The 12,556-nt window shown below is 41.7% G+C and overlaps 1 protein-coding gene across 4 annotated transcripts in view; it reads left to right on the top strand.

Moving 5' to 3' along the window:
* Positions 1 to 12,556, top strand: part of Mpp7 (membrane palmitoylated protein 7) — a 201,238-nt gene that overhangs the window by 180,244 nt on the left and 8,438 nt on the right. For all 4 annotated transcript variants that reach the window (XM_005083443.4, XM_040755245.1, XM_040755244.1 and 1 more), the window contains one exon: positions 4,252 to 4,332. In XM_005083443.4, coding sequence (XP_005083500.2) covers positions 4,252 to 4,332 — 81 coding nt within the window. The remainder of the gene's footprint in view (positions 1 to 4,251; positions 4,333 to 12,556) is intronic.

The following is a 12,556-nucleotide window of genomic DNA, read 5'->3' as shown; positions in this document are numbered from 1 at the left end:
CTCAATTTCAAATTAATTCACTAGAGTCAATTCAGTGAGCTGTGAGGCTTTCACTTGTGCATCATCTCCAGTGTGTTTTAGTTAATGTAATCAGAAATGGAAAATACCGTAGTAGATGCATCTAAGCTGTCCAGGTCTGGTCCACGTGTAGGGCTATTTTAGCCTTCCTGGAGTGTCTTGGAGTATCTTCAGGATGTATGTGGAGAGATCAACTGATTTTTCTTGATACCAGTTTTCTTAGGCACAAGCATATACATCACCATTGGAAGTATGGGCACCAGGAAGGAATGAATAAGCCTGGACATTGGAAGCCATCACCACAGACAGTGCAGAGCCTGACTTCATGCTTTATCGAGGCTATCTAGATGAGATGTAGGCAGTGTGGGGAAGTGTAGACTTGCCAGTCACAGAAACTTTGGAATAACTTGGGAGCCACATTCAAGTGCAGCCTTTAGCCAAGAAATCACCTCCCATTGTCTTAGCTTCCTCCTGTGTAACACGAGGATAACGGCACCATTAGAGATGTGTTGAAGTTTGTTTAACAGATGCTTGCCACATGAAAGCCTCTCCTGTTACAATCCCCATCAAACCAAAGCCATAGGAGCTGAAGATTTTCAGCATAAACCTCCATCCACTTTGTGATTAACAAGAACCATTGAAAACAAACTATAAAGTCATCTGCTTATGTACACATGAATGCATTGAAGGACACCGTGAATTCTCTTAGCAGAGGCACATGCATGAGCTAACCTGGTCATATCCCTACATTGCCTGCACATAGATCATATGTTCTAAATATAATGAAGCTAACTGAAAGTGCTGTGGTTGCACCCAATCATGAAAAAGGGGTTATAGGGCACAGGTGTGAATGTGGGGCTTTGTTTCTGTTTTTGTTTTTTTGGAGTCAATGAGAGACTGACATCCCTCCTCAGCATGGGTGCGAAATGAGCAGGAACCCTACAGGAAAGCAGTTTTATAGTGATTTGAAATTCTGTCCTTTTGACTTCTAATGTGACCATGTCTACCTTTTAGATTATGATCGAGAATAATGTAAACCTTGGGAAATTCAGACAAAATCTTTTCCTCTAGTCCTGGGCGAATGAGTGGAACGTCATGACTGGGTGGCTGGAATTGGTTTGTGAGGATGAGGTCCATGGGACTGAAAGTGAGTGTGACCAGAATTTAGGAGTGACATCCTGGGCTTGTCATAACTTTCCCTACTAAGTCATACACCTAGTTTTTTCTCCTGAGCTAAAGTGAATCATTAGTTTTGGAGGCTGGGGGGGTGGGTGTTTGTTCTTAGGTTGTTTGCTTGTAATGTGGATAGGACATGAAATAGAGTTTCTCCTCAAAGAGTCTCCCATTCTAGGAAGAGCTTCAGGGCTGAGACCTATGAAAAACACCCATTTTCCACCATCTTCTTTGCTGGAGCAGGGTCTGCTATGCTCCAGTATTTGGCATGCTTGGGCACATAAGTAACTGGGTTCACTTCACCTATACACGGAAGGTACACACAATGGTATTCCATTGAAACACTCCTTTTCTTTTTTCAAGAATATGTTCTTTATATTTTTGTGACTTATAGAATATGTAGCCTTTGTGTGGTTTCAGTGGCACCGTCAGTAAGTGCCTATCTCCCTGCCATTCGACGTAGAGGTCTCTCCAGTATCAGGTTTTACTGTGTGAACATTTATACAGGATTCTCAGCCCTCTCCTCCTTAATGTATCGTGGCCCTTGGCAGGATGCAGGGAACTAGAGTTCCTTCCTAAAACTCACAGTGCAACACAGTATTTGTCACCGTCTGTTCTGCTTTTGCTGTAAATTAAGAGTCCTCTTCCATATGTGTCCTGGAATGTATCACTTGACTGCCACATCCAGGTGACCTAGGTGCAGATGCTTTTTAACCTCAACCCCCATGCCTGTAGCTCACTCACGTTTTACCCCCATGATAGCACATGTTGTGTGAAACTGAAACAAATGATCTCAGCCCTGAGGATGTGGCACACCTGCCTAGCACGTGTGAGATCCTGGGCTCTTGCTCCAGTAACACGAAGCAGACACTTAAGTGCCTTTAATTTGCCGGCTGTGGAAATAGTAGGTGAGTAAGGCAGGAGATGTCTTTGTATTCAGAGACCTCACAGTCTGTTAGAGGATCAAGGCGAGTAAGCAAGCATGTGTAATTAGTGGGGTAGGTCCTTTGAAGTGGGAAAGTGTAGGAAACCCATGAACTTGGTACACAATCCAAAGTTAGGGTAGGGCTAAAAGCCAGCCTTCTGTGGCATTGGATGCACTTCCATCACTCGGGTTAATGTTCTCACGCTGCCCTTAAGATCAAGCCCAGTCATTTGTATTTTTTTCACTTTGATACACTTGACCCATTAAGGTTGCCTCCCTCTTTCTCTTTATGATCGTCACCTTGGTCAGCATAGCAAAATTCCTGAGCAAACAGCTTAATATGAGTAAGATTTATGCGGGCCCATGGCTTCAGAGGTTCGAGCCATGGCCAGCTGACTCCATTGCTTTGAGACTCCTGGCAATGCAGAAGCACCAGAGTGGAAGAGCATGGGGGGTGGGGAGGATGCTACTCATTTCATGGTGGCCAAGAAGAAGAATGAAACTGAGACAGTCTCCAAGGGCAAGGCATGCCTTCTGCCTTGACTCCACCATTCAGCCATTGGCCAAGCCAAGTTCTTATGATCCAGTCACATCAGCTGCCATCCAATCTTTTAACCTAACTTTAGGGAGGACATCTCAGTAGCAGATCCATGACTCTTCATGTTCAGGTAAACCTGGTCATGGTTTTTATCCAAATGCTAGTGTTGCCTCTGTCTCTACCCAGGGGTCTTGCTTCAGTACTCGTTTGGCTCTTGAGCCCTTAAATCTGAACTCCTAGGTGAATGCAAACATCTGACTTTGTTGCACATTGTCCTTCTGATCATGCCAAGTGTATGTATACTGAAATACAAGTTGTATTGTCAGAAATTACATTTATTTCTTTTCTTTGTTATGCTATCTGTAGAGGAGCATATCAATTTGGAGAGGAAACTGTGTGTTCTACTAAGTTGTAGTAACTGTGAATACCACTTGAGCATGTCATTGAGTCTTAGGAAACAAAGGGAAGAGACAGAGAAGCAGGCTTCCAGAAGTAGTGGAGAAAAGGTTGAAGGCAGCAGTGGGACAGGGTGGGGGTGGAAGTGCCCGTGGGGAAGGAAGATATGGTGCCCAGTGCTGCCCCTTTGCCTCTCCTCACACCGTTCCCTTCACACACAGTGCCCACCAGCTGGCCTCATCTCTTTTTGCCTGCAAGTTCATCACCCTTTCGCTAGGATCCCTCTGGTCCGCAGATGAGGAGAAAGGGGAGATAAAAGAAAGCAGAGTAAGATGCCTGTTCTGTACTGAGTTCTCATCCCTCTCCCAAGAAAGGGAGCTTTGTGATGCTGACTGAGGGTGCACTTGACCTTGCTGGGGTGGGTTTTCACCTTCTCTAGTATCACAGGAGGTGCACTTTGGATGGGCACTAAGTGGGGACCTAGCTGTAGGTAGGCTGGCCTCGGGTTAGTGCACTGTCTGCGTCTCTCTACAGTTCATTCATAGACCTAACCATGAGCTGTGTGATGTTTAAGATGGGGAAGGGATGCCAACGCTGAGGCTGATAACCCTTATGACTTTGGATTTCAGGCTACTGTTCACAACCACTCCTCGGGTATTTTTTTGTTTAGCCCCAATAGCTTCATTGACTAGCCACTTTCAATAGATGCAATGTGTATCTGCCATCTTTCTTTGTCATCGCACATGCCTTGTTTATCATATGTTCTGTGTGTGTGCATTTGGTTGATTTAAATGTGTAAGGCCTGTGGACTTTCAGATGCCTAGGACTGTCTGAAATTCTATAGGGTAGGATGTCATGACAGAGGTCAGTGTGAACATGGCTTTGCACACTTAAAATGTGTAAATGAATTTGTTTCCAAAATTAAGTCAATGCCAATGGTTTTCTTTTTATTGAAATCCAAAAATATTTAAAAATGAAGTACAAAACAATGTGTAGGTGAACATATTTTAGGCTGTTGAACATGGATTATTTGGTAATATGCTATGGTATTCTTGAATATGTTTTTTTTTAGGAAGAAAAGTAGGCATATAAACTACTCTGCAGCAACTCTTTTCCTGTGTACAGCTTAGCTAGAAATAGACTCCTTGCTTGGAATGCAGGGTTGGACCCTTGTTCTTAGTCTCTCTGTCTTGTTTTTCAGGTCCTGTTGGGGTCGGGCTAAACGAGCTGAAGCGGAAGCTGTTGATCAGTGACACACAGCACTATGGTGTGACAGTGCCCCGTGAGTCCTCTAGCAAACAGTGGCTCTCTGAGGACGTTAGCAATGACTGTATGGCTTAGGGAGCTTGCACGATGCTGGTTACTGTCCTCAACATTTCTCCACTAGACCACACTCATCCCTGTACGGTACACAGTGACATCACATTTAGAGAAGGAACTGAGGTACCAGAGACTCAGGGATTTCCCCCGCACTCCACAGATTAATGATGGGTTATTTCTTTATTTCAACTTACCTACTTGAGATTTTCATGGTGACTCTTAATGCAAAGATGACACCAGCCTATAGCTACAAATTATCTTCTAAATGAAAGTCTTGCTGTTATGTTCTCCCACCTAAGTGCTAGTGTTTTCCAAAATTTTTCACCAGTTTTATGATTAGAAAGACTAAACCACAGAAAGCCAGGGGAGACGTCTCATAGCACCAGTGTTTCTTAATTACCTTTTATATGTAGTAATTGGCAGGTAGCGTTTCAAATAGGCTTTCCACAGTTTAATAGGCCAAACATGGTAGGCTTCTTTTGGGTACACGGAATTAGATCTATTTTTATAAAAATGGTTTTCATATGCATTTTTACAAATGAAATACGATACTTGAAACATTTTGATCTCCAGAATAAATGCCATTTGACTACTTAATATGTTGATGTTAGAAAGCTGTCTGAAAGGCCAAATTGAAATGTTGGCTTTTTCAAGTGGTTTTAGTGCTGCATTTTAAAAAAATCATTTGTATATTGCCCTTAGCAATGTTCTCTAGTTTTGGAAGAGTTCAACTGTGTTTTTAAATTACAGTGTTCTACTACCTCCAGTTACTTCTTGTTACTACATTTTTCCAAATTACTGTTTGTAATCACTTTTAGCTGTAAGTAAGGGGACTTCTGGTTTTCAACAACCAAGATGAAAGTAAAGAAATATGTGGAATGGTGCAGGGGTTTTTTTTCCTTTTAATTCCCTTCTCATACAGATGTTGAATTCAAATGTATAGATAATTAGAAAATTTTTACCAAACACTTATCAGGTGCATGATTGTGGGAGAAGCCTAAAAATTTCAGATAAGATGTATCACTTTCCTGCTGTGTCATGCCCTTTATATGTCCTGGTTTATATAACCTTCCATGCAGCAGTGTAGAACAGATTCACAGAGAATGACCTGCGTGTAAAGGATGCTTCACTAGGAGGAGAAACTTGGTTGAAAAGATGCTTCACTAGGAGGAAGACCTTGGTTGAAACAATGCTTCACTAGGAGGACCTGCATGTAAAGGATGCTTTACTAGAAGGAGGAACTTGGTTGAAAAGATGCTTCACTAGGAGGAGGAACTTGATTGAAAGGATGCTTCACTAGGAGGAGGACCTTGGTTGAAAGGATATTTCACTAGTACTTGGGATCAGATTTTATGACATTGCTTCTCTAGTTAGTTACTTTTGTTCAATGTGAAAACAGTACCTGACAGTACCAACTGATGGGGGTTGTCCTTCTGTATATATGTTTCTCTTATTGGTTGATGAATAAAACACTGATTGGCCAGGCAGGAAATATAGGCAGGGCTAGGAGAAGAAAATTCTGGGAAACATAGGTAGATGGAGTTGTCATGTAGAGTCCAGGAAGAAAGGATGCGCAAGGCATTCTCCAGAAAGCCAAGACCACGTGGAAATACATAGAATAGAAATGGGTTAATAATTAAGACAGAGCTAGCCAATAAGAAGCCCAAGCCACCAACCATTAGTTTCATAATTAATATGAGTCTTTGTGTGTTTGTTTGGGGCCAAATGGCTTAGGGAAACTCAGTTACAACCAACCTCAGAGAGAAAGGAATTGATTCCATCCTGGTGAGGAAGGCATGGCAGTGATCATGTGTGGTTGAGACTATGCACTTGATAGAGAACCCAGAAGCATAGAACAAGGACAGAACTGGAGACCAGCCTATACTTTCAAAGGCTTGCCCCTAGTAATCTACTTCCACTGTTAAAGGCCCACCCTCTGAAGGCTCCAGAGCCTCTGAAAATAGTCTTGCCAGCTGTGGAACAGCAGAACATGGTCCTGTGGTGATACTTCATGTTCTAAGCATGACACTTCTCATTCTCTCCTTTGTAGCACTGTCATTTCAAACTTCTGTAGCCCAGTAAATAGTAAAACAGATTCCTCTTGAGGGAAAGCACTGTATATATCAGAGGTGGCCTGCTGTGATTGTTGTAGTACTGCTGGGAATTCCAAAGCAAAGCACTTGGGCCTCAGGTCAACCAGACACTAAGATCCTATCGAGACAATGTCAAGAAAGTACCAGGGTTTGGACTTGGCTGAAGAGTCCCTTACTATAGTTACTTCCTGCTTGAATTCACTTGTACATATGTTAATGCCCAAAGACTCCTATGCAGAATGTTTGCCAGGCCTGGTAAGATATCCTTCAGGCTCATAGAAGAAGGTTTATTAAGTTGTGTATCTACAACAAGTATCCCCAGTGATTCATGGTGTCTGACATGCCCAGCTGGAGCAGCAGCTCAAGGTTTAACAATCAGATTTGCAATTTCAGATTGTATTGTTTTGCAAAGTACTTTGATCAGAGCCTGGAATTTTAGAGAAAACGTCCTGTCTTGATTACAGTAGTATTCTGCTTGATTACAGTAGTATTCTGCAGTGCTCTTTTCTAAAACACACATTAAATAGCCATTGGAGTCGGTAGATTATAAGCGATGTAGAGTTGTGTCATTTTTGTGCATTGATAGGGAGCTCAGGTCAACACTTGAAAAAACTAACCACGATAAAACTACACAAATACCATAGGAGCCACAAATTTAATTTCACACCCAATTGATATGTGTGTGCTGTCAACCAAAGGCATGTACTATGACATTCTTAGAAACATTCTTTATAACCTACCCAAACTGAAAGCTACCAGATGCCACCAGTAATGAGTAGATAGGTAAATCACAGCTTATTTGCATAGTAGATGCTACAGTACATAGGGATAGCACTCTGTAACTGCCTATACTATGAAGTGATTCCATAAAGAGTACACTGGGGAAGAGTGATGCAGATCTTTGGGAGCACAGGTGTGTCTCAGCCCAGGAGATTTGGGGAACTAGGGTGCCAGACACTCATTAGTCACTAAAAGACAACCTGAGTCAATAGCTTTGGAGTTCATTGTCTGTCGGTGTTACTAAAGACATAGACACATGGAAATAAGCAAAGTGAAAACAAAAATTTTAAGGGGAGGAAAAGTGAGAGTATAGCTTTTGTTTGCTTGTTTACATGTTTACATGACCAGCTTGTAGTGTTAGCATTGACCATTTTCCTTTACTGTCTATGGGGAGTCAACTCCTCCTGTGGCTATCAAGATATAGCTGATGTTGCTCTTGGTTGCCTCATATTTAGCTTCCTGTGTGCAAGGTGATCTGAGATGATCTCCTTTCTGGGATAAATGGGGGCTTCTTAGAAGCTGATCTTGCTTACGGTTTAGTCTGTTGTAAATAGCTGCATTGGATGCAAAGCTATGCACAAGGCTGACTTATGTATGCTCCTTGGTGGGGGCTCAAAAGAGTGGAAGTCAGTGGACCTGGTAACACTAACTTTGCTGTTTTCCCAGATCCTGTCCTCCTTCATATCAGATAAGCTTGGTCATCTCATACTCAACTGCAAGCCCTCTTTACATTCCTTGGTGTTTCCAGTCTTGCATTTTAACCTGTGCTCCTCCTGAAGCTACCACCTGTTTTTACTGTATCAGAAGAAAACAGGTCCAAAAGAGAGCATGCATTAAGTCTTCAGCAACTGTAGTGTGTGCTGAGAGAACCTGTGGAGATGGGCTAGGAAGGTAGCTCAAGTGGAATTCAAGGGCTGGCTGTGCTCTGCTTTGTGTTAGAGCACTGATCATACGGTTGTTCTGATCTCTGGGGTTTCATTAGTCCTTGCAATACACCTATACATAATATCTAAACTCACTTATGTAAGGCTTATATGCAAGCTTTCCTATATCCTAGTCTGGTTTTTTTTTTAATTTAATTTAAATTAGAAACAAGTTTGCTTCACATGTCAATCCTAGCTCCCTCTTCCTCCCCTTCCTAGTCTGGTTTTTAAATGTTAAAATAGAGTTCCTTATAGTTCAACTAATTATAACTCATTAGCATTTTACTTCTTGGTTTTGATGCTGTGTTACAATTGTGTCAATATTACTGGAAGAAGCTGAGGGACCAGCTGTACTGTTTTCATAAATAATTTTGAATATATCATTTTTTCCGCATATAAAGGCAGTCACATGTTTTAGTGAAAGTACTCATCTTGAAAAGATGTGTCCTTATGTAGTTTTATCATTTGGACTTAGTATAACTAAACTGGCATGAATGTTACTAGATAATCTATGAGGCTACTGTCAAGTATGCGTTCCATAATGCATGATGTCATCATACAGCGTGTGACAGTATTTTAAAGAGGTACTAAATCTAGTAAGTGCTGTTATTCTTGGGCTCAAACAGCTGAAATGTAGCTAACAAAAGGTTCTGCAGTAGGTGGGTATTACACTTGAAACTATGGCATCCAAATACTTAGCCCAGGCTTTGAACACCTTTCATTGTTGCCCGTATTTCCTCTTCATTTTTTGAGGTTTCTCAGGCAGAGATGGATCAGTGTTTTCACAGAGCTCGAACTATCCATGTTCTAGAAGACTAACAACATATCAACAGCAAAAATAATAAATGAATTTAACCCCATTCCCAAAGCAGAATAAAGTACTCTCTTAATATTGTTTCTACTCTTGAATATGTATCATATATAATACATACTCTACAAAATAATTTCCTACTGTGAAATATGTTGCTTGTTTTCATGATGGAATAAAATTTATCAGTCCTTAATCCTCCTTTTGGAAAGACTGTGACATTCCATTAAGAACAGCAATAGTTCTTGGTGTTCCATGGGGAGGAGTGAGAGACTGTTGGAGGAGCTTTGTATTCAAATATACTTGCTGGTTCCATAAAGAGAATTAGGGTTTGGAACATAGCTGGGTTATTTGGACTTAACAATTCATTGCTTTGTGGCTGGCATGATGGCTTACAGATAAAGGAGACTGCTACCAAGCCTGAGGGACCTGAGTTTGATCCCTAGGAAGGAGGGAAGCAGCATTTCAGCAAGTTGTCCTTTGACCTTTGCACTCCACACACATAAATAAATAAATTTTTAATGATTTTTTTAAATTTACTTTTCCTAGTTCATAGTTTTCTGTTGAACATTATTTTAAAAAGATGAAAATAAAATATGTGAAATGGGCATAGATCTTTTCCAGCCTCTGTCTGCACATGTACATGCATCACAGGCATAATGAGGAATTTCACCTCAGAAATGTCCATGCCTGGGCCAGGCCTTGCCCCGAGCCTGTCAAGTGCTGCTCTGTACTCATCGCCTGGGGACTCATTTTAACCCTCAGCATTTTGTGTTGAATTACACAGTGAAAACCAATTTGCCTTGCACAGGGTTTTTGCTTGTTGGTTGATTTGGTTTGGTTTTTGTTTTTGGGGTTTTTTTTCCAGTTCAGCCTGCGTTTGCCTTGCACCCACAATCTCTATGATGTTTGGTGTCTCAAACATCAGTAATTCTTGGCTGGCATTTTTTGGCATGGAAATGCTTCAGTCTGTCTGGTGTTCACCTGATGGTGGAAACTGAGGTTGTTCCCCCACCCTCACTGTTGACTATCGACAGACCCAGCATTATGGTGAACTTTGTGCACAAGAATTTGAAAAGGCATAGGTTTTTGTTTCCCTCAAATAAGTAAGGGAATGGCTGGACTGTAGGCTTAATGTTTTTAGAAATTAGCAGACTGGTTGGGGCGATGGCTGACCTGGGAAAGTGCTTGTAAGCAGGGTATTCTGACTTCTGTCTCCACAACACTGTAAAACATCACAAGTGGTGGCATGTGCGCCTACTCCTGTGATAGGGAGGCAAAAATGGGTGGATCCCTGCAGCTCTCTGGCTAGCCAGACTAGCTCTACCTGGTAAGTCTCAAGTTAGGGAGGGACCCTGTCTAAAGAAACAAAGTGGGTGGGTCCTGAATAATACAGGAGCCTTTACACACATCCTGACTCACACACACACACGCACACGCACGCACACGCACACACACACTCACTCACACACACGCACACACACTCACTCACACGCGCACACACACGCACGCACACGCACACACACACGCACACGCACACACACACGCACACACACACACAAACACACACACACACACGCACGCACGCACCAAAACAAAATAAACTTTTAATTAAAAAGAAACCTTTCTGACCATATAACTTTTACTTGAAAGTATCTGTATTTCATTGAATTAGGAAGAAATAGTGGACCGACTTGTTTATTGGACTGTTATCACTTTATTCCTGAAGTGAGCACTGGTTTGTTTCATTGGAGAAGGGTGCTACTTTGCCCTTTTTCCTGAAAGATGATTTGGTTAGTAACAGTTTTCTTTCAGTTATGTCAAAAATGTTGTTTCAGGGATCTTGTGCTTCAATGATTTTTAAAATCTGCGGTAGTTGAAGTTACCATTCCCCATGTGTACTCATTTTCTAGTTTGAGGCTTGTTAATTTATGTCTAGGCATGTTTTTAAAACTATTTGGGGATCTGCTGGACTTTTGCAATGTATGAATTTGTGCCTTTTCCCCAAATTTTTACAAGTTTTTAGTCATTATTTTTCCCTTGAGTATTTGCTGGCTATCCCCAGTTTGGTTTCATGATTAGCACCCCAGTTATACATGTCATAGACATTCAGCATTTGTATGCAGGTCCCTGCCTTCCATTTATACTTTTTCATGGTTTAACTCTTCATTTTTCAGACTCTATAAGTTTTATTGTTCTGCCTTTAAGCTTGCTGGCTCCTTTTTTTTAAAAAATCTGTTATACTCCTGAGCCTTCCAGTGGTTTGTTTCCATCCACATTGTATCTACTTACTTGTTCATGGTTTGTTTCTATGCTAAAATTTCATAGTTTCATTCAATTAAGATATGTTTTCCTTTCTGAAGCATAGTTACAGCAGTTGCTTTAACGTCTGTGACGTTCTAACATCTAGGTCATCCAGGGGTTTATCTGTTATCTTTTCCCCTAAGAACTGGTAATGTTTTTGTGATTCCTTTATGTTGTATCGTTTTGTGTTGCATTTTAATATTGTGAACATGTTAATGATGCCTCCTGATATAAATTCTGGAGACTATGGGTGTATCTATTGTAGCACTTTTCTCAACTATGTTATATTAGGTCCTAAGTTCCATTCATTTGTGTGTGCTGTGCTTTCAGTATGTCCTGGCTCAAAGATGAGTATAAGGCCTGTGTACAGTCGGGTACTGTAAGCCTATTGTGTGTGTGTGTGTGTGTGTGTGTGTGTGTGTGTGCGCGTGCGCATGGTTCACCCCATTATTCAGAGATTAGCCTAAGATATGTGTATTCTAATCATACTTCTTTTTTAACTTTTAAAGATTTATTTATTTTATGTATATGGTGCTGTATGACTGTATGCCTGCATGCCAGAAAGAGGGCATTAAATCCCGTTGTAGATGGCTATGAGTCATCATGTAGTTGTTGGGAATTGAACTCAGAACCTCTGGAAGAGCTCAGGCTGTCTCTCCAGCACCCAAACTCACTCCTTAAAACAAATTCTGCTGGTTCGAATCTGAGCTGCACACACAAGGGCAGAAGTTACTCTTAGACCAGTGTTGGTTTCTAAGGAGAATTAACATGTTCCCTTCTGTGTGCTTTCCCCACTTTTGGGTCCCTGCCACACTCAACCCCCCCCAACACACACACACCCTGTTGATTTTGATAAGCCTTTTTTTTTAGTCCAGGGCCTTTTTCAACCCAGGTACACCTGCCTGGAGACTCGGGTGCTAGAACTCAAGGGTCTCCAAAAGTTAACTGGGATGGTGGCTCCTGAGTTTGCTGTCTCACACCAGTGAGTATTAAAGACACAGACAAATGGGAGTGGGTAGAGTGAAAGCCGCCTTTGCTTAGAAGAATTGAGGAAAAATGGGAGAAATCCCCGTCAGTCCAAGGCGTTCCAAGGCAAGAGAAGCCCTGGGGCTGCTTGCCTAGGGCTTTTCGTAGACTGCAGCAGGGGCAAAGACTGACATGGCTTCCATTGAGTTTGGTTAATTTTTTTTAGCACATTTGAGTCAAAGTCAGTGGAGGGCCAGTGTGCTCTGTGTGTGTCCCCTAGTCCAGCCAGGTCCATAATCAGGCTGTTACAGG

This window comes from Mesocricetus auratus, unplaced genomic scaffold, assembly GCF_017639785.1.
Source record: "Mesocricetus auratus isolate SY011 unplaced genomic scaffold, BCM_Maur_2.0 Super-Scaffold_100013, whole genome shotgun sequence".
Lineage (NCBI taxonomy): Eukaryota > Metazoa > Chordata > Mammalia > Rodentia > Cricetidae > Mesocricetus > Mesocricetus auratus.
The sequence above is the reverse complement of the archived record's forward strand: the minus strand, read 5'-3'. Positions and strand labels throughout refer to the sequence as shown.